At 43.9% G+C, this 26,650-nt stretch overlaps 1 protein-coding gene across 2 annotated transcripts in view; it reads right to left on the reverse strand.

Moving 5' to 3' along the window:
* Positions 1 to 26,650, reverse strand: part of HYDIN (HYDIN axonemal central pair apparatus protein) — a 3,619,565-nt gene that overhangs the window by 339,253 nt on the left and 3,253,662 nt on the right. For both annotated transcript variants that reach the window (XM_078670948.1, XM_078670947.1), the window contains one exon: positions 17,309 to 17,478. In XM_078670948.1, coding sequence (XP_078527074.1) covers positions 17,309 to 17,478 — 170 coding nt within the window. The remainder of the gene's footprint in view (positions 1 to 17,308; positions 17,479 to 26,650) is intronic.

Raw genomic sequence — 26,650 nt, forward strand, 5'->3', positions numbered from 1 at the left:
CTGCAGGGCTTGAAGCTGGTCTTTGTCGACATTGTGAAGAGACAAGAAACAAAGAAGCAGAAAGCGGTAATAATAAGTGCAACAAAGTACCAGTTGGCTACTGAGATTCCCAAAACCGTTAGCGTCGACGACGCGGAAAAAAGGGAACGGATGTCCTCACGCCGACGTGGGCCTATTATAGGCGTCGGTGACGTCAGCGTAGTCGCGTGCGATGCCGTGTCTCTATGACGTCCAAGTCCACGTTGGCACGAGGCTACGAAAAGAATTTCCGAATGTTGCTGACGCAAGGGGATATTCACAAGGTGAGGAATCCACTGGCAGATGTATCTATCAGAATTACTAGACTTAAGCTACACCACACTTACTCCTCCCTCGTACTAGACTTAGGTTAGGTACATCGGGGTAGGCGTATTTTAGAAGCACCAATTGAGTACTTTTAGCCACTATTTTATCACTGTATGTATTTTATGCATTTTATGTATTCTATGTTTATGGCTTAGAAACCATATCATGCTCTTACAGTACTATTTTATAATACTATTCGTATTATATGCATTGTACTTCTTAACTAGCATTTTAATTGTAGCAGTGCATTTCTTATGCTTAAGAAATAAGACTGTTCAATAAATACTTTTATTGAAAACGCCAGTCTCTCTATTTCTGAGCAACTCTGGTGAAACGAAGCATGCACCTCTGACTGAGTGAAATAGCCATCTATTGTTTCCGCGACTCTAGAGATACGTTTCATTCTGGGGAAACAAAGTTGTCATGTTATATGGTTGTCAGAAGCTAATCCCTTCTTGTTTATTTCGAGAAAGTTTCTAGTGACCTCTGAGCTAGCTGGCACTCACAATAAAGTCTAATATATTTGGCAGAGACCTAGTCGACTTAAGTCCTACGTCTAAGCTGCAGGATATATTATTCAAATGCGCAGAGCCTATTGGGAATATAGGAACCACACTACAAAATGATAGCCAGGATATACTACCAGCCCCTAATGATGTAATTACCGCTTTTAATTCCTCCCTATAGCTGCCCAACTTGGGAGTACTCCACAGTCGCCGCCAGTAAAGCAACGGACGTGTCGAGATAAGATCCGCAATTGGGAGGATATTCAGATCCATCCTTAGCGGTACAAGTGGTGTGTTTTTGGTAGGGTCAGAATTTGTCTAATAAAATTATTTTCAGTTTATTTGAGGGCATTGGATGGTCTGTGCCCCCAAAGTTCCGCCCCATAAAGGGATGCTGAGCTGGCTTGAACTTTGAATATTTCAAGTGGTGGGCTTATAGTCTTTAAAACACAACTCTTCTGGACTTTTAAAATTCCCCCGGCAGCCTGGGTTAGCTTTAAATTAGCCTTATTGATTTGAGAACCCCACCTCATTTTGTCGTTCAAAGAGAGGCCCATAGGGATCCTCTTGAGGGGTCTGTCCTCCATCATCGGGTGCGGGCAGTTGTTGGAATTAGCATTAAAGACCATGTATTTGGTTTTATTGATGTTGACCACAAGGTTTCTCTTTTTGCAGAACTGGCTAAATTCATTTAGCACATGCTGCATTCCCATAGCTGACTTCGAAAGCAGCAGGGTATCATCTGTAAACATTAATGCGGGAAATCTACGGAGTGCCAATTTCGGGGAGTCTATGTCCTTGGTGGCAAGTAGATCTTCAATTAACCCGTTAAGGAAGAGGGAGAAAAGGGTCGGCGCAAGCACGCAACCCTGCCTCACCCCCTTACCAATGTGAAACGGAGCAGTCAATTGCCCGTTCTTGCCATACCTGACTCTAGCAAAGGTGCCTTCGTGGAGACGTTTAAGCTGAAAGCAGAGATATGGTGGAACTCCCATGGCCAGCAGAAGACTCCACAGCTGGTTGCAGTCCACCATATCGAATGCCGATTTCAAGTCCACGAAGGTTAGATATAGGCTCCCACCTTCCAGAACTACATGCTTCCAGTAAATTAACTGGAGCCTGAATAACTGATCTACAGTGGAAGTTTTGGCCCTAAAGTCTGCTTGCAATACGGTCAGAATGTCATGGTCTCGGATCCATTCCTGCAATCTTTCCAATAACACCCTAGCAAAGATTTTTTGCGATACATCAATGTGGCTAATTGGCCTGTAATTGGCCGGTTCAATGGGGGACCCCTTTTTATAAATAGGGATAATCTCTGCCCCAGCCCACGTGGGAGGGGCTGGGAGACCATGACGAATTGCGTTAAAAAGTGATTGAAGATAGGGAACCCAAACTACCTGTTAGTTTCTGTACAGGTCCCCGGGAATTCTATCTAATCCTGGCGCTTTGTTCAGTTGGAGCTTGGCTAAGGCTAATAGGACCTCAGCCAAGGTTCAAGATGGTATATTCCATGAAGGATCGGAGGTTAGACAACAGACCGGAGGCTCACTTGTTTCAGTTGGCAGAGTTAAATATAATTCTTTAAAATATAGACGCCAGGCTTCCTCACCAATATTTGGTTCAATAATGGTCTTGCCCTCTGTTTTCCCAGTGTGGACCACATTCCAAAAAGCTCTCGCGTCTTTTGAGTCGAGGGCAATCTTAATAGCCTGCCATCTATCTGCTTCCCATTCTGATTTTGCTTTAAAAAGGTTTTTTTTTTAAAACAGCCCTAGCTTCCCTATTACGTAGACTGTCACCCCCCTTGAGGGATGATAACAGAGTTTGCTTTGCCACCCTACACCCCCTGCTAAACCAGGGGTTTTTATCCCCACGGTGTTTACACTTGGAAGGCCTACTACTATAAAAGAAGTCCCCCAGGGTTGCAACCATTTCCTGGTGGATTTTCCCCAGGTCATCACCGTGTCATGGGTTGGCGGGATTTCCGGATGCAAAGCTTGCCTTTTCTAGAAGGGGAATAATACTATTGTACATTCTTGACATTATTTCTGGGGATTGGTTTATTGTGGCCCAGTGAATACGTCTCCCTCCATCGACTACTCTGAGATCGTTTGTAGGGGGATTTACAGTACCTTGATCTGTTTCAATCATACAAAAATCTAGCAAAATTACCAGAGGATTATGGTCACTTTCAATGCGCTGATCAACGCTAAAATCTGCCACTTTATGCCAAATTTCAATACTAGATAAAAAATAGTCAATTACTGATGACCTAGTCTCTCGAAGGTTGGATGCCCTGGGTTGTCTCTCGGGAGTCGCCCATTGCAGGCCCACAGAGAGATAAAGTGAGTGTGAGAGAGGTCATTTGGAGGACTAGTGGGGTCCACCCCTTTATCGGGTGGTATTAGGCAATGGGATTGACCAAATTGCATTCTCATCGCTAGTAATAGGTTTCATAAAACCATTGAGGGGTTCATAGTGACAATTAACGTCCCCACCAATTAAAAAGGACAGATTACCCGAGAGGGAATTAAGAAGACTTGCCAGAGAAACTAGAGTCGAGGATGTCCCACCATACTGAACTGGCCAAGAATAGACGTTAATAATGGCCAGTTTTGGTAAGTTTCTGTGGGTCAAGAGGATGCAAATAATGTCTGGAGAGTGAGTGTAAACTCTTTTCACCACGCATCCGAGGTGGGTTCCCACCCATATACATAAGCCTCCCGATGGTCTACCTCTGGGGCACTTAACAGCTGGCTCACAATATACCACAAAACCTACTCTATAAATGGGGCTTAGGGCCCAGGTTTCTTGAAAGAGGCAGATCCCATGAGAGTCAATATAATCACCCTGATTCGGCAAGTCAAGTTTGGCAGCAAGGCCCGCAATATTCCATGACAACATTCTAAGGCCACCAAAAAGTCCTTCCGGGCCACTCACTGTATTTACCTCTGACCCTGCGATGTCCAACAAATCAGGGAACTCAATACAAGAAGGGGGGGGACTACTACTTTCGGGGATGATCTAGCTTTGCTGGGTGGGATATATGTGTCCATTGGTGGAACAAAGTTCACATCCTCTACATCGGAATCAACTATAGATGTTCTTTCACTATCAATAAGCCCTGTTACCTCACTAATCAAAGGATCTCGATTCTTCCCCCCTGGCGTCCTTCCAATATTTGTATCCCTCTGCCTCTTGGATATTATTACTGTGGGAGGGAAAGTGGATGGTAGTAAATCCACCAGATCTAGTACACTAAATCTATTACTTACTGGTACACCTAATGAGTGCAGATTGCTACCCACCTCTTCTCTGTGACTCTGCCTAACATGTTGGCCTTGCCATCCCCTGTTTCTTCCATAATAGCCTGGATTCCCACTGTGGTTAGAGGGAGGATAAAAATAACTTAGGTCCAAAGTCTGGATTATAGATTGGAAGTTTTTAGGGAATCCCATACAAACATGCTCCACTACCCTACTGTCCTTAAAATTAATGACAATACAATCCCCCTCCATTTCTTTGGGTCTGCGTCCCACCCATCCCACTTTTCTGGCAAATAAATTTGACATTGAACATTTCTTGGAAGAGGTCTATTATTGTTCAACCAGTGGATAGATTTATTTTTTAGTTCAGTAAAGAATTCAATTCCACTGTTGCCCAGTTTGGGAACCCCAGCCAGAACAACAACGTAGGGTGAACTTTCGGGGGTAGGCCAATATGTGGAAGGGTAATCTTCGGGTCTTCAACGTTAGGTCTCCTTTTTGACATTCCATCTACAATTTTCAACTGGCCCTCTCCCGACTGTTGTAGAGCTTGGCTTACTATCGTTTTGCAAGCCATGGTTGGACGATCCTCTGAGCCAGCAGTGGTAATTGGGTCAGTTGTAATTACCCTAGTCACAGTGGATTCGAGAGGATCAGGAGGACGGCTACAAATCAATGAGGGATTAGAGGCCAAAGACCCTTCAGACACATGCTTTACTTGTGTTTGGCCACAGTTTGCCATTTTATCCTTAATAAATTCCAAGCTAGATCTAGAGAGTCCTTCGATTTTTGTTAGCCTTTTCTCTATTAACAATAATCTTCCCTCGAGGGGCTGCAATGATGATGATATAAGAGCACCCACTTTCAGCAAAAAAGACTCTTCCGCCATGGATGGTATATGCGCAGTATTAGCCGCGTGGAGAGCGCTTATTGAAGGTGGGGTCTCCTGCGAGCCTTCAGTGGCTTTAGGCCCCACAATGACAGAGTCCTTATTATTAAGCTTTGGTATGTTGGGCATTCTTCCCCGCTGGACTGCTCCTCCCCGCTTCCTTTTGGGGATAGCCCCCTCAGAGTGCCCCTGAAGCTGTAAAGGAGTACTAGGGGCTTCAGAATTACATATTACTATACTATCATTGGGATTTGTCAATAAGTTGTCAGACCTTGCCGCCAGATGTGACAACTCTCCAATCAAAGAATTATTGTCCAAATCTTGTGGTGGCTGAATATTAGTCAGACTCGGGGAACCAGCAACAGCGGCCCTTTGCTGACGCCGCTCAGGTGTACGAGGGTTCGACAGAGCCCCTAGCGAGGATCTTTTAGTTAAGACTGGGTCCTGAGAGAGCCGACGCTCTGTTAGGGCTATCTCATGAGCCAAGACAGACGTGGCCCTCGTAATAAATTGATCTAGTGTCCCAGCTACGTAGCCGCCCGCCGTCGCTTTCTTCCCCCTTCCTTCGCGCCCAGCCATTATGTAGACCAAATGCAAATAACTCAATAAGTACTTACAGGACAATGGGCCAGCCTTCGATATAGTAGATGTTAGAGGAGGGGCCCGGTCCGGTCTCCTCCGGGCCCGCCTTTGGCCGGGCTTCGCCCCGCGCACGTCTGCGCAGCGGAGCTCGTAGGGCGTTTTATAGTAACTACATTAGCGCCAATCAAGCAGGCAAAGCAGGCTCAGGTGAGGGCTCTGGCACATGCCCCCTGGGACTTGTAGTCTCACTCCAGGTCAGGTCCCGAAATTGGCAAAGCGGCTCCGGGGCCAGCGGGCGCGGCGAGGCGTTATGTAGGCGTCGATCAAGCAGGCAAAGCAGGCTCAGGTGAGGGTTCTGGCACACGCCCCCTGGGACTTGTAGTCTCACTCCAGGTCAGGTCCCGAAATCGGAGAGGCGTTATGTAGGCGCCGATCAAGCAGGTAAAGCAGGCTCAGGTGAGGGCTCTGGCACACGCCCCCTGGGACTTGTAGTCTCACTCCAGCTCAGGTCCCGAAATCGGCGAGGCGTTATGTAGGCGCCGATCAAGCAGGCAAAAACAGGCTCAGGTGAGGGCTCTGGCACACGCCCCTGGGGATTTATAGTCTCAATTCAGGTCAGGACCCGAAATCAGTATTCATCGGACCTTAAGATGTGGTAATGGACATCACTACATGGATTCAGTCTGTGCAAACTCTCTCCTCCATCAGATGGGTGAAGAACGCATCGAGAGGAATGGCAAAGATGCAGGTGACCGTATAGGAAGGTGTGGATAATCCTTTGGGTGATTAAGGGTTACCCTGATATTAGGTGTTGCCTGAATAGATGTGTTTTCGTCTCCTTGTAGAAGTGAATACAAAATGAAACTCTTGTGGATGCAAACTGTTATGGTGTTCCAGATTCTAGGAGCTTATCCATCCTTCATTTTTTGGGTTCTAGTCTATTACTGAATGTCATGAGTGCACACATGCCAGATAATTTCCATAACCCCAGATTCAACTAGGTATTGTGCGTCACTTGCAGAATTTGTATCTATGCAATATGAGATATGCTAGGCTTTGACAATGAACACCTTTATTCAAGGAGTCATGATGGTGAGCAACACCTAGGTACAAACATGTCAAACAAGCGTTTGGATGAAATAACCAGCTATGGTATAAATGGCACCGTTATTCCCCTCAGTTTTCAGACTTTTCCAATCTTAGACAGACACTTCAATGGATTAACACAAGGGAATAGAAGGGCCGCAAAGAATCTGCAGAGAAAAAACCATCCATTTTCTTTCAGTGCATACTATTCAGTCCTCAGATTTGTTATCCTTGAAAGTTTTCCCTAGCAATATCTAACAGGCTCGGACATCTGATAACAATTTGAAGAAAACAGTAAGCAAGGATAAGCTGGAATAAAGGACCTTCTCCAAAAAATGTCTCTGCACTAGCACCAAAGTCTAAATAATGTTTAGAACATCTATATATCAAAGTCCACAGGGCCTTCTACAAAGGCAACCAGGGCCGTAGCTATCAATGAATGGCGCGGCACGTGCAGAGGCAATAGAGCCCAGCCGGCTGATACTCAAAATTCAGGTGTTTTACTACATAGCCAGCAGTGAAGAGGGATTTTCCTTGCTTGCAATGGGCCAAAGGCACCACTGCTATACTACCCAGGTTACTCCTTCAGAAAAGCAGAAGTTGCATCTCTCTATCTTGTACCATGTGTATGGAATCACTCAAAATTGACTTAATGTCTTTCAGTTGTGAATCTGCTTGAGTCAATTGGACAGGGTGTATCAGGTCCAAAAATGTGCCACCCGTTTTATGAGTTCAGTGCCGTCTGGTTTTCTGCTCTTCAAAATGCAGAAGCCAGCAGTAATCATGGCAGATTTTCTTTCTGCAATAAAAAACAATGTTTCCTTCACCTTGAGTTTCCTCCCGTGGTGGAGAGGGGGAGGGGACGAGGCACTATAATGTTTTTACTGTTCCAAAACCTGGCCATAAGAAACAGTAAAAAATGACTACATGCCCACCCATCTAAATTGGGCGGGAGAACATGTAGTCATTTCTCCGAAGGCCCTTACTCCCTAGAGCCATCGGAGAAGTTTGCCAAGGCAGAGACAGAGTAGTCTCAAATATGGCCAAACTGAAGATCCACCTGCCTAATTTAATACAGAGCTATGGGAACTTGGAGACAGAGTTCACTTCTTGCGAACACTTAAATAAGACCAACAGTCTCAAAGGTACTGATGTAGATTCTTTCTTGGCCATAACAACGGGCAATGTTTGGAACACATTAAATGTACTAGTAGCATTATAAGAGTCTGCTATTCTATTGTTTGAAAGATCAAGAGTTTCCTTCAAAGGTGTATGCTTCTTAATAACAGTTCTAGGAAATTGTAATCTTTCAGGCTTTTTCATATTTCTGCAAATTGATTTTTTGATAGTTCACCAACAAGGATGAAAGAACAAGTTACTTACCTTCGGTAACGATATATCTGTAAGAAACAGTAGTTAGTATTAGATTCCTTACCTTAGATAGAGGAGTTCCTCATGGCCATGAGGCGACTGTCTCCTCCGACGGGGCCTACGGCGCCTTCGGGCCCTGTGCTCCCGTCCGGGGGCCCTAGCGGTTCGGGTTCTCCTGCCTCGACGCCGCCGGGTGCTCCGGCCCGCAGGGACCCTCAGGGTCGACGCCGGCTGGTCTACTGGCCTCTCTGGTGCCGATTCCATCAGGGTTGCCCCCGACGCCGCCCCCGTGCGGCGCCGGTGCTCCGGCGCCGGCTCCGGGCGGCGCCGCCCCCATACCCTCTCCGACTCCGGACGCGGAGTCGGACCGGCGTCGCCCGACGCCGAGTCCGACGCCGATGGGGCCTGTGGACCCCGGGGAGCCGGTCTACATTGTTGATTCCGAATATGGTGAAGATGTAGATTACGGAGAGGGTTGGGAGGGGTCTGAGGACCCTCTGTCACGCGAGTGTCAGTACAATGTGGACTGGACAGGTGATTTGGGTGACGCCAGTGGTCTGGACGACTCTCCTAACCCTGGTTTTGTCTCGCCTCCTACCGTGGCTTCGGAGGAGGGGGCTGCTTATTAAGTGGTGTTGATGAGGGCTGCCAAGGCCTTACACCTTGAGCTCCCCGTCGCGGCCGTGAGGCCTAACATCCTCACTGAGGTCTTCAAACCGCAGTCATGCCCACAGGAGCCACTGCTGCCGTTCAAGGACGCCTTGTCTGACGTTCTTTTGGGCACGTGGTCCAGGCCCGCTTCAGGTTCGCCTGTTGATAGGAACGTGGCCAGACGCCACCGTCCGTGTCCGGATGACCCCAAGTTCCTGTCCACCTATCCCACCCCTGAGAATCTGGTGATCCAGGCCTCGACTTCCCAGACCGCATTCCCGTCGGCCCCGCCCGACTGGGAATCCAAGAGGTACGACCAGTATGGAAAAAAGGTCTTCTCGTCCCTGAGTTTGGGACTGCGGTCTTGCAACACCGCATGCCTCTTGGGCCGCTACTCCCACTCTCTGTGGGATACGGTCGCGGACCTGCTGCCGGAATGCCCGCAGGAGGTACGGGCAAAGCTCGGCAAGGCTATGATTGAAGGCCGAGACGCAGCAAAATACTCCATCAGGTGTGGTCTTGATACGACCGACTCGCTGGGCAGAGCGATGTCCACGACGGTGGCGATTCGTCGCCACGCCTGGCTGAGGTCCGCCAACTTTTCGGCAGATGTCCAGAATGCCTTGATGGACATGCCGTTCGATGGCAGTCGCCTGTTTGGCGACAAAGCGGACCACGCGCTGGAGCGCTTCAAGGACTCCAGGGTCACGGCCAAGTCCTTGGGTCTCTCGACCCAGCGCCAGCAAACGGGTTCGTTTCGCTCCTTTCGTGGCCAAGGTAGGGGCGGTCCCACACGTGCTGCCAGCCACGCGCCGCAACACATTTCTCAACGCAGTGGCGGCCGTGGAATCTGCCGTGGAGGCGGTCGGGGACAACGGCGAGGTCAGACCACACCTCCCCCCGCAGCATCGCCCTCCAAATCCTCCTAGTCCGTGCTTTCAGGCCCATGTGACGCCAGTGGGTGGCAGGGTTCGCCATCACCACTCCCGCTGGCGCACTATCACATCGGACAGGTGGGTGCTGCAGCTCGTCCGAAGGGGCTACTCCCTCCCCTTCGAGACCACTCCTCCAGCCATGCCACCGCAGAACCACCGTGTGTCGGGGGACCACTTGACACTTTTGCAGGAGGAAGTTACGGCCCTCTTGGCCAAGGGGGCCGTCGAGTGCGTTCCTGGGCCAGAAGTAGGGTGTGGTTGCTATTCCCACTACTTTCTGGTACCCAAGAAGGACAAAGGGGGCCTACGTCCTATCTTGGATCTACGGAACGTCAACGGCTTCCTCCGGAAGGAGAAGTTCAAGATGTTGACTTTGGCTCAGGTCTTGGCTGCTCTAGACCCGCAAGACTGGATGGTAGCGTTGGACTTGCAGGATGCGTATTTTCACATCCCCGTCCTGCCGGCCCACCGGCGTTACCTGCGGTTCACGGTAGGCCACGAGCACTTTCAGTTTATCGCGTCTGGCCACGTCCCTATCAACAGGCGAACCTGAAGCGGGCTTGGACCACGTGCCCAAAAGAACGTCAGACAAGGCTTCGTTGAACGGCAGCAGTGGCTCCTGTGGGCATGACTGCGGTTTGAAGACCTCAGTGAGGATGTTAGGCCTCACGGCCGCGACGGGGAGCTCAAGGTGTAAGGCCTTGGCAGCCCTCATCAACACCACTGAATAAGCAGCCCCCTCCTCCGAAGCCACGGTAGGAGACGAGACAAAACCAGGGTTAGGAGAGTCGTCCAGACCACTGGCGTCACCCAAATCACCTGTCCAGTCCACATTGTACTGACACTCGCGTGACAGAGGGTCCTCAGACCCCTCCCAACCCTTACCGTAATCTACATCTTCACCATATTCGGAATCAACAATGTAGACCGGCTCCCTGGGGTCCACAGGCCCCATCGGCGTCGGACTCGGCGTCGGGCGACGCCGGTCCGACTCCGCGTCTGGAGTCGGAGAGGGTATGGGGCGGCGCCGCCCGGAGCCGGCGCCGGAGCACCGGCGCCGGCGGTGTCGGGGGCAACCCCGATGGAATCGGCGCCGGAGAGGCCGGTAAACCAGCCGGCGTCGACCCTGAGGGTCCCTGCGGCGCCGGGGTCGGAGCCGTCGGCGGCGCCGGGGCCGGAGCACCCGGCGGCGTCGAGGCAGGAGCACCCGAACCGCTAGGGCCCCCGGACGGGAGCACAGGGCCCGAAGGCGCCGTAGGCCCCGTCGGAGGAGACAGTGCCCCTCATGGCCATGAGGAACTCCTCTATCTAAGGTAAGGAATCTAATACTAACCTGTTTCTTTCAGATAGGACACTTGCATATTGCACCCTTATGGGAGGTATTGAAAACCTTATCTAAAACTTCATCCTAGAGGGTACCGAAATTGCAGGGCTCCCAGGACCGATATCACTCAACGGGACTGCAACACAGCTCCTTCCTCAGGGCTTGAAGGCAACAGCTGGTGATGAACAAAGCCGGAATCCTGGTCATATCTTTCAGTTGCATCACTTGCACAATAGATGGTCTGATCTGGATGCCCCTATTCATCCTATATCACATATGCGTGTCAGCAGTACTGATTTGTGAGTCAGCCCAATGAGAAGGTTGTGCACACATGTGGCAACTAAATAAAGGACGTGCGCTGAAGATGAGAAATATAAGGTTAGAGTCTGGAGGAGAGGGCCCCACTGTAGTATTCCTGAGGCCCCTCTGGTAACAGGATTGAGTAGTGTCGCATGCTCTGTAGTTTGCCAGTTTTGGCAGTGATGCAAGCCCAGAATTAGGGCATGCTGGGGTAGGGCTGTAAAAGGGCTCAAGGCCAGGGAACCAGCCATTCCTACTGATTGTGGTCTAGTGAGAACAGCGATCACTGGGACACCCTTCTCCTGAGTACTGCACGCTTGAACCCTTTGACTGCAATACTTAATTTATAAGAAGGTGATAGATTCTCATGAATCCCCAAGAAATTAATCAGAAAACGCAGACATGGAAGTTCTCCTCACCTCAGTGCCATAGGTAAGAGGTTGAAGTGAAGGACACTCAGTATATCAACATAACCCATGGGGAATTTCAACCATGGCACCTGCTGCACAAGTTAATCACTACCACCAAAAATGTTCTCAAAACAGTGAAGCCTGAAGGAATTAAAGGGTAAAGTGACACAGGATAATGTAGGAGGGCTGGACAAGTGGTTGATGAATTTGAAGGGCAGGGATGAAGACCGTGATGAGGCCTTAAAGCAACAGAACACATTCAGAGATCGTGCAATACAAGCTAGGATTAGTTTGGAACAAGACATGAAGGTGATTGGCAGTGCCTCACAAGCCACAAAAGTGAGGATGCTTGGCATGATGTCTTTACAAGGATCTGAGGATATCAAGGGACCGATGTACCAGTTCCGGCAAATCAAGGCGTTGGGGTTGGTGGTTGTCAAAGTGGCAATTCACCCTCCAACAAGAGAAAAATTTGAGAAAAATACCTGGTGCCTGGATAATATAACTAAAACTGGGGTGGCTCATACAGTGTGAGGCAGTCACCAAAACAAATCCAATACAGGAACAAAAATTTTAAAGCAACAAGATACTGTTGCTCCCTGACCTCAGCAGAACAACACAGAAAAAGGTATCTACTTCAGAATATAAACAAGCACTTGCTGGTAACACGGCATGATCCTTCATTAAGGCACAGCTAAGCTCTGCATTACATATGAGGGAAAACCTACTCTTTAACTGGATTCTCAAGCAACAAGAAATGTCTTGGTCAGCAGGGGGCCTGGTACCAGGGAAAGTGGGACTGAGATTGGACAAGAGTTCAATTAATAATTCTTTTTGGGATTTTTGTAACTGGCTGCCTGATGAGCCTACCATTTGCCTAGATGGTCTGAAAGACTTTTTGTGTTCCATTACTTTTGCTAATAATGTATGTTTTCCTTTATACAATCTCCCTTTCCACTTTATTGATTTGGCACTGCTATTCACCTTGTAATTCCAGAGGGAATGCAAGATTGAGGACCTGATTCATAAAGGGTGTCTGCACTCATGGTAGAGGCCTCAAAGTCATGGGGGAGTCTCTGCACTCGGGAGGGTGGGGGGGGCGGAATCTCCGCAATGAGAATTTTCATTGCTTAGATTCCGCCCGCGTAGTACAGAGGCTCCTCCACGACTGTGGGGCCGTCCGCCACAAGTGCGGAGGCCCTTTGTGGATCAGGCCGGAGTGTACAGTGTTTTTCCTGAGATATAGCATTTAGTGAAAGACGTATGAGGGACCCAGAGAAGTTTAGATCTTTGTTATTTATTGTAGACACATACGCTCAATATACGAGATTTAAAAATAAAAACGTCAACCTTTGACCTAGGAGTTTCAGAATACATTTTCAATAAATGACCCGTGGAATAATGCAACTGCATTTTGACTGGCAGAAGGGATGGAAAACTGTTGAACGGTAGGGCGTCCGATTTAGATTGATTGACTTTGTAGCCTTCAGTACGTGTGAATTCCTCAATTATGGCAAATGCATTTTAAATATTGCTTTCACCTGTGGCTTGGTACAGTATCATATCATCAGCGAATAATTTTAATTTCGTCCCACCACCAATCAGGGGTAGAATCCTGGAATCTTGCTTAAAAGCACAAGCCAAAGGCTCATAAAATAGTGCAAAAAGAACAGGGGACATGGGCAACCCTGCCTCGCACCACTCCTAGAAGTAATATGTCCTACTACTTTAGAAGTGATTATGATTTAGCTTCAGCTTTTAAAATAGATTACAACAAATCTTAATGGAAATCCAAATTTGATCAAATTTGCGAATAGCACCTCCCACTGCGCCAGATCAAATGCTTTTTCTGAGTCAAGCATAACAATAGCTGCATTGGTCTAATTGAGTAAATAGTAGTCAATTGCTTGTACTAAGTAATTGGTGTTAGTTGATATCAATCTTGTGGGTAGACAGTCATTCTGGTCTTGATAAACCAACGCTCATGCTAATGGGAATGATGTACTTGCCACTGTTTCCCCAAAGATTTTATAATCACAATCAAGGGGGGCTAATGGGGCGATATGACCCTGGGCTTTCTGGTGGTTTTCCCTTTTTCAAGAAGTTTACTGTTTTATTAAATAGAATAACCTAAAATGTGCTTAATTGATGCATAATGTATACACTTATGTTGATAGGCCATGACTCCAGCACGCTTTAGCATTTGAGGATGTTTAAAAGGCATTTCCTACTTTCCCAAATGTAATAGGCAGAACAGCTGCTTTTTGTTGTTCAATGGATAAAACGTACATCTGTATGGTTTTCTGGTGTAGATTCTTTTGTTACAGAACAAAGCTCTGAAAAATGTTTGAGAAAGATGTTGCTAATTAAATCTGGCTAGGTGACAAATTCATTTGTAGCCTCATGAAAAATTATTTAATTATGCTATTATTGGTTTTTTCCTTATTAACCAGGCTTAATGTTTGCTTTCCTCATAGCTTTTTTGGAAACAAGTATTTTGATTCACAATTTCGGCGGTTGTGAATTAATCTCATAAATTTAGCCGAGCTTGGTCAATTTGACTCTGGCTGCTTGAGTATTTGATGAAGTAAACACTGTGGGTGCATAATCTAGGGCAGATTGCAACTTGGCAGCTTTAGCTTTGTTTTATTTGACAATCTGCATTTTAAAAGCGATGGCTTCACCGTGGACGAAGGCTATCAAGGTGTTCCATGCAGCAAAGGGGGAATCAATAGCAATGTTCCTTTACAAAAATTCACCTAGTGGATAACGCATGTAAGCTACCCATATCTCATTAGTTAATGAGGATTTATCAAAAATCCACCTACGGTTGAATTGGCTGGAATCTTCTATTATCAGCTCGATAATGGAAACAGAGTAGTCCGAAAAAGCGTTAGCTAAAATGTGCACCTTGCCTGTGGATAAAGAGTATTATACAAAAAAAACATCTATACGAGAAGCCAAGTTACAGCAATCAGAAAAACAGGTATAAAATCTACACTGTGGATAATCGCACCACCACAGATCTTTTAAGGCGTGGTCACGTTTCATCCCTGTCAAGAAACTAGTGATGTAGCCTTACTTTGTTGTTTATTAATTCGAGAGCAGTCAAGTTTGACATTTCGGATTAAACTTAAATCTCCTCCAAATACAATTGTACCGCTGAGAACTGTGGAAAGAATGTATATTTCTTCTAAAGTTATAGTAGTATCTTATATAAAGCCATACCCCCTTATACTATTTACAAGCTGTTGTTGTATTGCGATTTGAACCTAATTCCATTGCAACCCTGGATCCCTCATCACTTGGAGCACTGCAGCTCTTTTAGAATAAGTATTACCACCCCTTTAACTGTGGCAATGGCCGAAGCAAAGAGTGCATGGGTGATGAAGTCTGGGGTGCTTAGCTGGGGCCCGAGGATTTGAGAGTGAGTTTTTTAAAGAAAAATAACATTTGCATTAGATTCTCGTAGCCAAGCCAATATAGACCTATACTTGATCTTGTTGCTAATGGCAGTGGCATTACAGGAAGCCACCTTTATGAGTTTGGGTGCCATGTTCTTTTCACCTTTTTGATGGTAGCAAGTCTTGTGAAACTACGAATGGAAGAGTTTTCTATCTTAATGAGACTCCTCCATGTATTATGAGGAGTCCCAATACTAGACTTCTTGTCAGTATCTTTGAGAAATCTTTTTAAATGACCTTTCTACTTTTTTAATGCCTCTTGCTTAGGGCAGCCCCCTATCAAGTTGATCCCCCCGTGAATCCCACCTAGGCTCCAGTAGCCATAGCTCCCAAGGATCACAACATCCCCCCCCATGAGCTTCCAGACTGTCCTCCCCAAATGCCCTCACGCCCAGAATGGATGCCTTGGTGATGCACCCATGACTGCTATCTCAGGCAGTATGGGCTTCTGGCCAAGCGCTTCTCACATCATAGCTTATTAACATATCCCTTTTTACCACGTGGAAGCTAATCCTAGTCTCAACAAAACAATTACATTGATTCCTAAACAACTACATACCGAACAGTAGTGGCTGCTATCACGGAGGAGTAGGGCGGCAGGGGAGGGGTGTGAGGTAAGGACAGATGAAAAACAAAAATAAAGATAAAAAATAGAACTTACCTTTTTCTTGACAATCGCCGCTCTCCTCCTTTCTGCTGAGGCTCTCAGACTCCCCTGCGGCTAACCCCATCGCTTTTCTAATGTATGGGAGAAGTGCTAGGATTGGACTGAGCGGGCTTGTTTTCCACTCCTAGGGATACTTGGAGTCTACGTCTGCTATTCTCTCCACCCAGCAATGCAGCTCGGGTTAGGGAGATGATGGTGTGCATGACGGTTTGGACGTCCTGAGACAGCTGGCCAATACGTCATGCACACTGCCTGCAGTGCACCACTCGTCCTGTGACTGTCCCCCCCCCCGTGCGATGGCCCCGCCCACAAGGCGCAGCAGGAAAGGAAGAATAAAACGATAAAAAAAACATTTTATCGTTTTATTTTTCACATTTTGAGGTTGCTGGCTGGGCAGCGATGCTCTTCCGATATAGCGGAGAGCTGCCACTGACACCTTCTGACCGTAAAAAACTCCATAATGCATGTGCAGTATCATAGTAGAGCTGTGCTGCCCCATGAAAGAATTCTGAAATAAATAAATAAAAAAATAACAGCTCACCTTAAGGGAGATGGACGTAGCGTCAGCTAACTAACTGCATAACATCAACCAAAATTCCTAAGTATAATGTTCATAAAACATTTCAAAATTCACAGTTCAAGTTAAGCTGGTGGTCAAATCATGCTGCTACTAATCTTCAATTCTTTGAGGGATTAAGACTCTCTAAGCATTACACAGCCTGCAGGACTGAGGAGAAAATATGAAATCGCCTATTATGAATAATCTTCAGTATTGCCTTCTGGACCAGACCAGTTTCCCTAAATAACTCAATAATGGACTTAAATTCCTTGCGCCTGCGTGCGGTGAATAAAGGTATAGCGGATAAAATCGAAAACAAATCATAGTCTACAGTTTGAAACATTTTCGTTTGCAGTGTTTTATTGAGTCTCTGCTCTTTGATACAATTATCCCCGAAATTGACAAGAATCATTTGTAGATATTTTGAATTGGAAGACACATGGCCATGTATGATTGTAAAGTCACGATCTTTGGTTGAAGGATCAGTAATAACATATGTCTTGATCAGATCAGTTATTAGCTGGCCAACATTTTAATCTTCACCTGGCTTTCCGGTATGCCCACAAAGCGTACATTCGACCGGCAAGCTCTATCTTCCATTTCTTTCAGCTTGGTCTTTAGCTCGCAGATCTTGCTGCCAGGATGCCCAATTGTTTGAAGTTATCTTTGACATCAAAGATCCTCTGTTCTGCTTGCTCCATGCGAGCATTATATTGAAAAAAAACACTGCTCACTTATCACTTAAAATCAATCCCTATAATTGTAGGCACGAGCCAACAATTGAGCAATTAATCTACATAAACCTTCCTCACCAGATCTATAAAACTGTGAGCTATGCAGGGGTACAGAGTAGAAGAACACTTTTAACGTGACCAATATGTTTTTTAAATGCTGCAGAAGAAATACATAATATCAATCCTCATAAATGATGACTATCAAGGGATACCTACCTGACTTCCCGCTTCTCATTGTTCTTGATTACCAGGGTCTGGCGGTAAGGAGGCATTCCAGCATTGTAGATGAAGCAGGCCCCAAAGTCATGCTTTCTGAAGGAAAATGTAAGACCAGGAACCACGGCAGCACCTTGCAATGAGCAGCTGAATACTGGGCCGTTGCTTATCTGTAATGAGAAATTAATACCACAAGCCAAATTACTCTAAAATTGTCATACGTATTATAGAGAGGTTCCCACTGGTTTGGCATTAGTTTAACATTCTGAGTGAGTGCCACCCCTAGCTTGTCTTTAGGTACTTATGGTATTGTCCTTGCAATCTATAGTCCTGGGGGTCAAGAAGGCAAAAGCAGGAATAGAACAAGATGTTGATTTTTGTGGTTTCAACTTTTTTGCCTCTACATTCTTGCTCATGGCAATGGTGGCCTTTACTGAGCTTTGCCCCAGGCCAAGATGCCCTCCTAGTCTTGGGTAAGAGGTATTTTGACAATATAACTCATAACTTAGATCTGATCATGGCTCCACTATGACACCAAATTTAAGTTCAACATGTGTGATGCTTATGGTCTATAGTCATCAGAAAAGCCAGAACAGCCAAAATTATGTTATAGAATGAGCATCATGGGAGATATTATGTCTTTGTGAAGACTAATCTCCTGCACAGATACATGAAAACATAAAAGTATTAAGCTGTATTATAGCACTCTTCTCGTCAAATTCAAATAACAAATTGACAATGTCTTCTTCAATTAATGATGTCTTCCCTTTTATGCTATTTAGTGCATTTCATTAATCGGGTCATGGTTCACAACATGTGAGGACAGGTATTCTCAGAATATTTGTACATTGCTCAAGCTAAATTTGCATCGACCTTTTTCAAAGTGTTTGCAAGGATTAATATTAATGCAGAGTTCTGTTGTAAATATGTATTGTAAGACATGGGAAGGGTAGTAAGTGCCTTGTGGTGTGAGGTCAGAAAAAGTGTCGAGGTAAGGAGCACCACCTGGTAAAATTTGCAAACATATCCTTTATGCATCTTGGTATCCCAGGAGCTGGACCGGATAGTGGTGCATGAGGAGTTGGATGTAGTGGCCCCATTTCTGAAAAAAAAAGACTTACCACTTGTGTGTCTGTTATGGAGTAAAATTAAGAGGAGTGACTTGCATAAGTATCAACTTATCTCCACATAGCTGTCTACAAATCATTAATAGCAATGTTTCCCTAAGAAAAGACTTTATGGGTGTGGCTTGTTAGCCTTCTGAAAATATATGGTAATGCATGACTAACATCTGCCTGTGGACTTATTATAAGTATATCAACTTGGGGGGTTGACTCTATAACTGTTAAAGAACTATTTATCAACATAGTACTAAAGAGCTCCTTTCACATTCATGGTATAACCTGATCTCTCTGCGAGAGGAGGACGGATAAAGGTGTTGAAATAGAAAAGTTAAAAGGTTACTTACTGGTAACTCCAATTCTCCAGCATTGGTTTCTTTCATATAGTCCTGTGCTTGAAATAGTCCCCATCTCCAGACTGGGAACCCTCTACCAAGAGTTCCCAATATGGTGACAGAACAAATGAAGCATGTGAATCTATGGAAGATCCAATGCTGTAGAAATTAGGAAATACTGCAGGAAACTGTAATTCCAAGTCTGATTTCCACTGCAATTCCTCACGTTGGCCTAGACTTTCAAGCAGAGTTTAGCAGAGAGCAGGATCTCTCACCTAGGATGGTTGTTAGCATTAATCATAACAGTCTCCATTGTTATGTTTCATCGTTTGGCTTCAAAATACTGGGAAGACTAGGATTTTAGACACAACAGCAATTTGAAACGCTGAACGGAATTACACCAAATTTGTCAGAAAGCTAGATCCTGGTCCATAACTGAGTGTTTATAATTTAGTGTAAATCTGTTCAGTAGTTTTGGAATTACTAAAGAAAAAAGATTTATGATGTATATCTAGAAACGCAGATCCACTGCACCAACAACATGCTGCGATTTGCTGGCTGCAATCTGAGAGAAAAGCTGCAGCTGTCATTTTGTTAATAGGGACACGGTTCCTGAGGGGGGGCACTTACACACCCATTCATGTGTCCAGGGCACCACTCACACACCCACACAGGCAATACACATCTCCTCACACAGCCACCCAGTCACTCTCACACCCAGTTACACACCCACACAGCCACTAACACACCCACTCACATGCATATAGTCCCTCACACAGTTACTTACATAGCTACTCACACACAGGCAGTGATACAAGGATATCGATTGCATTAGGATATGTTTGCATTAAATGAGTTTTTGTTTTGTACTGAATGTGTGCTTTTGGTTGGGGACGGTTTTGAGGATCTGCCTGCAACATTGCTGGCAGACCTGTTTTTTGGCAGAGGATCCACGGCCAATTCGCAGATCCGACTGAGAAATTAGAAAAAAAGGACTTAAAAACAGTGTTTGGGAAAAGAGTTGGCTCTGAAAAGAGCCTTTGTGTTTATGATGTGTAGATGATAAATACACATAGAACAGGATGCAGTCTTAAGGTGCTGAGAAACACCCTGTTGACTGTATAATGACTCCATCTTTTCAAAATATTCCTTCCATATCGAAGCATAAGTTGTTATGGTATATAGAGTTCATGCTGTCGTCTCGGAGAAATTCAGAAACAGCTTTATTGACATGTTTAATGGTTTTCTCCATCTTTGAACAAAATTGGGTTGACCACTATCATTTCTGTCTTTGGCAAATGTTGGCGAACACCAAGGAAGTATGTTGGAAAAGTGACATATTTACAAAAGGTATCTTTCATTAGGATTTCCAGTCTCATCCCTGTACTTATGCCTAGGTCGTTGCCACCACAGTTCACAATCATGAGGTCTGGATGTTGGCAATCAACAATGCTTTCAACCAAAGGCAGCAACTAATGCCACTTTGACGTTCTCTGGCCAACCCAAATAATGTCTACATTAGGTTAACCGAGGTCCCTGTCAATGCCACTCTTTCTAGCGCTCTCGCTGGCCCAAAATACAAAACTATAACCCACAATCCACACTCTGACCATTTTGGAGACAAGCAGGAGTAGCACACAGGAAAATGCTCCGACAGAATGACGCGGTTTTGAAGATTAAAGGCAGTTACAATGGAGTACAGCAAGTAAAATATAAAAGAACATATTTGATTGGATGGTGGAGATTTGCAGGGTTTTACAATTAGGCAGTGACTTTAAGAAACAAACTCTGTGATTGGCTTTGGAAAACTAAAAAAAGTTATATTGTTTGGGATATGCTTGGAATTTCTAACAGTCAAGCACACCTGCTACAGTTAATGTGAAGCTAGTATGCTGTTGGGAAAAAGTCTTGTAAACCTTTGACCTAATGGTAGCAGAGACTATTGGAAACATGATTACTTTGGAAACAGAGCTAAAATAGTGTGGAGGGAACAAGAAACTGCAATGTGAAACTGAAAAGCAGACGAGTATACAAAAATTGCTCAGTCTGGAGTGTATGTCTTGTAATTGCCAATAGTTCAGAAAATAAAATATAGATGAAAAGCATTAATAGTAGATTGTTCAATCTTCGCCTGTGGTCTACCGACGAGCTAGTGGACTATAGAGATGCACTAAAGCAAATAATTCAAATAAAGAATATTACCCGTTTGGCATGGTTAGTGCACATCGAAAATTGGTTCTCAAAGCTGGGCCTATGTAGCTTTTGGACAGATCCTGACTCCCTTACCAATTCCTCTAAAAAATTGCTGAAGGCAAGGTATTGGGAATATAACCATAGCTGTTTATTGCAAAACCCTAAAGTAGGGATACTGACCCTTACATTTTTTTATGCTAAAATTGAAAGTAAATTCGAATGCTTTATGGATGAAATTCAGCCTTCTTTGGCTAAATCATTATATTTAAAGTACCGGTATGGCATTCTACAATTTAAATCTAGAACATTAAAGTGGGAGTGTAATAAAGGACCTGGGGGCAGTACTAAATCTGACTTGTGCCAATTGTGTGACATGGGTGTCAGGGAGGATGAGGCCCATGTTTTATTTGTATGTCCCGCTTACCTGCAGCTAGGAAAAAGTGGATTAAACCCATTTCCCTCCTCTTAGGCATTCGGCATATCAAAGATGGGGAAACAGTGTTTAAGGGCGACGCTTCACAGACTATAGTATTTAGCCTGAGCCGCTTTTTTCTTGCTGTAGCGATAGTCAGGAAAAGAAATGGCTTAAAAATGTAATGGTATTGTCAGGATATGTACTGATATGACATGTTTTTAGCCCTAAAGTTTAACCAATTGAATATAAATATGCTAAATACTGCAATATGTGTAATGCCTTATAGATTGCCATGATTCAAATATCTATGTTTAACCTCTTAATACAATAAGCTTCTGGTATTTTTAAGCTTCTTATCATTTTTTTTATATATGTATTACCTCGCTCACGGATGCTTGGATCTCTTTCAAAGGATTGATGAATTTATACTGTGTCTGGAAGAATCTCTACTGTCTCCACATACTGTGTGCTCTTTAAAGCCAACCCTTTACTGAGCATATATTTTACGTATGCACTTATGTACCAACTTCATTCCCTTCAACTGGCATATCCCGTTTATGATGATTGTTTTTAAATATTGTACTGTATTCTTTTATGGTTAGTTTACCCGAAATAAAGAAATTGATTGATTGTTCAATGCTTTTAAGGGGTTCCACATGGATCCGTGGATTCACACAGGGGGTGCTCTCAGTGAATATGCAGATTTGGAAAGGACCTACTAAATTGGGCTTCTTTACAGGAAACATGGAAAGGGTTAAACAATAGTGACCGTTTAGAAGTGTTGTAACAAAAATAAAAGATGAAAGGAAGTCTGCGATTTGTACAGTACAGGAGTATGAGTGAGAGTACAGTGACAAGGGAAGTCATTATTGGTACTTTTGTACTGAGGGTGGAGGAGGATTGCCACATTTCTGAGTTGGGATCTGCAGTGGAAAACTGATGTTAACAAATCATAAAAAAAAGTTGGACAACAGCAAAGAATTTACAGGTATGTTAATTAGGTAGTCTATAAAAAAAGTATATTTAAAAAACTGAGAGTATATAAGCTGAAAGAAATTGTATAGCTTCAAGATACTAAAGTAAAAGGCCAAAAAAAAAGAAGATTATATGAGAACGTTAACTAAAAATATAGTGAGCAGCAAAGAAGGAAGAGGAAATGCTATACTGAAAATGTAGTTATTTTATTAAGCCAGTATTAATGAAACATGGAAAGGGTTCAAAAATAGTGACCGTTTAGAAGTGTTGTAACAAAAATAAAAGATGAAAGGAAGTCTGCAATTTGTACAGTACAGGAGTATGAGTGAGAGAACAGTGAGAAGGGAAGTCATTATTGGTACTTTTGTACTGAGAGTGGAGGAGGATTGACACATTTCTAAGTTGAGATCTGCAGCGTAAAACAGATGTTAACAGATCATAAAAAAAAGTTGGACAACAGCAAAGGTTTTACCGGTATGTTATTTTGGCAGCTGAAAGAAATTGTGTACCTTCAAGATACTAAAGCAAAAGGCAAAGTAGAAAGGAGGTTAAATGAGAACGTTAACTAAAAATATAGTGAGCAGCAAAGAAGGAAGTGGAAATGCTATACTGAAATTTTAGTTATTTTATTAAGCTAGTATAAATGAATGTGTTTGAAATTAGATGTGGGTGGCTGATTATTGTAGGTAATTTATACCCAGTCCCATAGTCAGGCAGACACACACCCAGCTACAGTCTCACAAAGGCATTTATGTACCCACCATTCATATAGCCGGTGACTAACACACTCAGTCATACACATATGAAACCCATCACACACCCATTTACACACCTATACATCCACTTATATAGTCATTCATACACCCACACAGGCAGTCACACACATTCACACAACTATACAGCCATTCATGTACCCAGTATTCATACAGTCCGCTACACACGCACTTACACATCCATACACCCAGTAATGCACCTAGTCACCTACCCATACAGCCACTCACATACCTAAATACAAAACCATACAGCCACTCACACACCCAGTTAGACAGCGACAGCGGAAACTGCACATCCCCTCACACACCCACATAGCCCTTATGTGCACACCACTAACAGAACTACTTCCACACAGTTACAAACCAAAACACCCACTAACATATCCAGTCACCAATCCATACAGCCACATATATACTGATTTAGGCAACCTTACAGTCACTAACACACCCACACAGCTACTTACACATCTAGTGACACACCCACAGAGGCACTGATACACTCACTCGCAAATCCACTCAACCACTCACACACCCAGTTACCACCCATACAGCCACTCATATACTTAAAATTCGCCCACACTTGCACAGCGTCTTACACACTGACATAACCACTTATGTAGCTACTCACTTGTTTATAGTATGCAATCTAATATCTACTTATGTTTAAAGAGGAATGGAAAATGGAACAGTGAGGTGAAAAAAATGCAAGAATTATTCTTTTTGATAGCATTCATAAACTGGGAAACAGATTAAAATTTTAGTGCAACTGGCATAATGCATTTGCCACAACGAGTCACCCTGTCTTGCAGTTTCGGTGAGACAGCAGAAATGGTAACCATCTGTTTACATGGTAAGGACCTCACAGATGGTCTAGCTGCTGATGATGATACACCATCTTCCCTCTCTCTCATCATCCTGTGATGCATCCTTGTATATATGGTTTTGAGTTGTTTCCACATAGAGGATGTGTCTTGTGAATACTTCTTCCCTGTACCTCTTGACTTTTATTACAGCAACTTTCTTTTCTACTGAAGGGAAGAAGAAATAATTTAAAATGTCGAAAGAATTCTTTGGAGGTGGTAAGTACTCTTCTCCATCTTGCTCCTCCCCTTCTCTTCTATCTTCACCAGAAGACATCCTGACTTTAAAACTCTGTACTTTTGAAGGAAAACTAAAAAACAGGATGGAGCTGTGGTTTTCAGCCAATGAGAAGTGAAACCAAAATAACTGATTTAGGGTGTGGTTTGCAATGTAGACTGATGGAGACTTACTGTATCTAATGAGAAGTTGAGTTTTGGGTGTGCTCCTGGAGTAGCAATGGATTTGTGGTGGCATAGTGGAGGATCCACAAATCCATAAAATGAATACAAAAAAGAGAAAGACTTGTTGAATTGCATTTATAGAGAGACTGCATAAGTTACTTTACGTTGATTTGTTAATTGTTACTTTTAAAATGCATAATGAGAATAAATGTGTGAATAAAATGTCTTTAAAAATTTGTAAAAATGTATAGTACTAACATGAACTTATACATGAAATTGTAGTGCAATTTATATTTTAAAAAACTGTGAAATTCACTAGCAAACCAAAGGTTAGGTTACAGTTAAGAAATATAATTAAAACAAAAAGTATAGATTAGCTGAAAAACCTATAAGTTACTGGGATGTTAAAGTTAGGCTTGGATTTTACACACCAAAAACCACAGAAATTCACCAGTTATAGTTACCTGAGCCAACTATAACTTACGCCCCCCGCAATGCACTGCTTATGACCTCACATATTACATCACTCATGAAATAGCCAGTGACATCACTAATGGCATCTCAAATAACATCACGATTGACAACACTGATGACTTCACTGCTAAGATCATCCAGCAAAGTGAACTTCAATATATTTCATAATATACTGTTTACATTTTAAAACAATGAGAGGACGACACAGGTTCGAGACAAACAGCACAGTGCTCACTGTAACCTTAACTACTACATTCTCTTATTACGTAAAAGAAAGTTTTCAACTGACACTAATGACTAAAGTAAAACGTCTACCCATATAGGCCGCTAGTCCATTACAACTCCAGTTTGAAACCTAGAAACAGGTTTTAGCGCAAATGTCAGATTTACACAAACCACTGTCATAAACCCCTAGTAAAATTATTCTTCATCCTGAAGAAAGGTGTGAACATAGAGGTGAGTCTGTTGTAAATGTCTACTACACTGAGCCATCACCCTAGAGAAAGGTCTTAGTGAACAGATGAATATATTTACTACTCCAGTCATTCATCACAAAGGAGAGAGATCTAAGGACACTGGTCAGGATGTCATAAAACAGAACTATACTCAGCCATCACTGTTGAGTGAAGTATCAATGACCATCTTAGACTGTTGCAAAGCACTACCATACACATACGTCAGCAGGGGTCATGTGTCAGTGTAAAGACTAGCACACTGATAAATAGTACACCCGCTTTCAAAATGGGACTATAGATCAGATAATATAGTATTACTCAGTTGTACAGAAAGCATAATAATTTAACTTATGCAGTAGCTTAGTATATATCTTTAAGTCTCAGAAACCTTTACGAAACACACTCACTAGAGGATGGCATCAGTGATGGCACTGACCATGTCATGAGAGGTCATAAGCCTTGCATTACGGAGGCGTAAGTTGTAGTTAGCGTAGGTTTTATGACTGCTGAATTTCTATGATTTTGTGCGTGAAAAATCTGGGCCTAACTAAAACGTCCCTGTAACCTTTGTTTTTTTTCCAGTGAATATAATATATACACACACACAGATAGAGAGATGTATTCCTCTATAATAGGAAATTTACATTATACACCCATTTTTTTTTTTATTTGAATAAAGAAACAGCAGGACCTCATGAACGTGTTACAAAGTAAGCAATGCGCTGTCATTTAGGGCGATCTATAATTAGTTTTTTGCCAAATTGTTGGCATGGAAAAGTGCGGGACTGATTACAATGGATGAATACAAGTTTCTCAAAAAGGAGAACCCGACAGTACTAACAATTTATTTCATACCCAAAACTCATAAAGACCCCAAGAAACCACCGGGGAGACCAATATCTCAGCTCAAAATAGCTTACTTGAAAACACGGCGCAGTACGTAGATTTTTTCTTACAGGAACACATGCAAAAGCTACCCTCATATATAAAAGATACCAGTGATTTTCTTAAGAAACTGAATGATTTTGTCTGGAAGGAAGATTATCTCCTGTTAACACCCGATGTAACATCACTCTACACGAGTATAAACCATAAAGATGGATTGAGAGCACTGGAATTCTATCCGGAGGGAAGACCATCACAAATATCTCAACATAGGAAGATGTTGCTAAACATGGTGAACGTTTGCCTAAACACCAACGTGTTCTTGTTTCAAAATACGTTTTATTAATAGATGCGAGGTATATCCATGGGCGCCAGCTTCTCCCCCAGTTATGCATGTTTACACATGAGCTGGCGGGGGGAGCTGGTACTGGGAAAAACAGATGGTGCCTGTCTG

This window comes from Lissotriton helveticus, chromosome 12 (assembly GCF_964261635.1).
Source record: "Lissotriton helveticus chromosome 12, aLisHel1.1, whole genome shotgun sequence".
Classification (NCBI taxonomy): domain Eukaryota; kingdom Metazoa; phylum Chordata; class Amphibia; order Caudata; family Salamandridae; genus Lissotriton; species Lissotriton helveticus.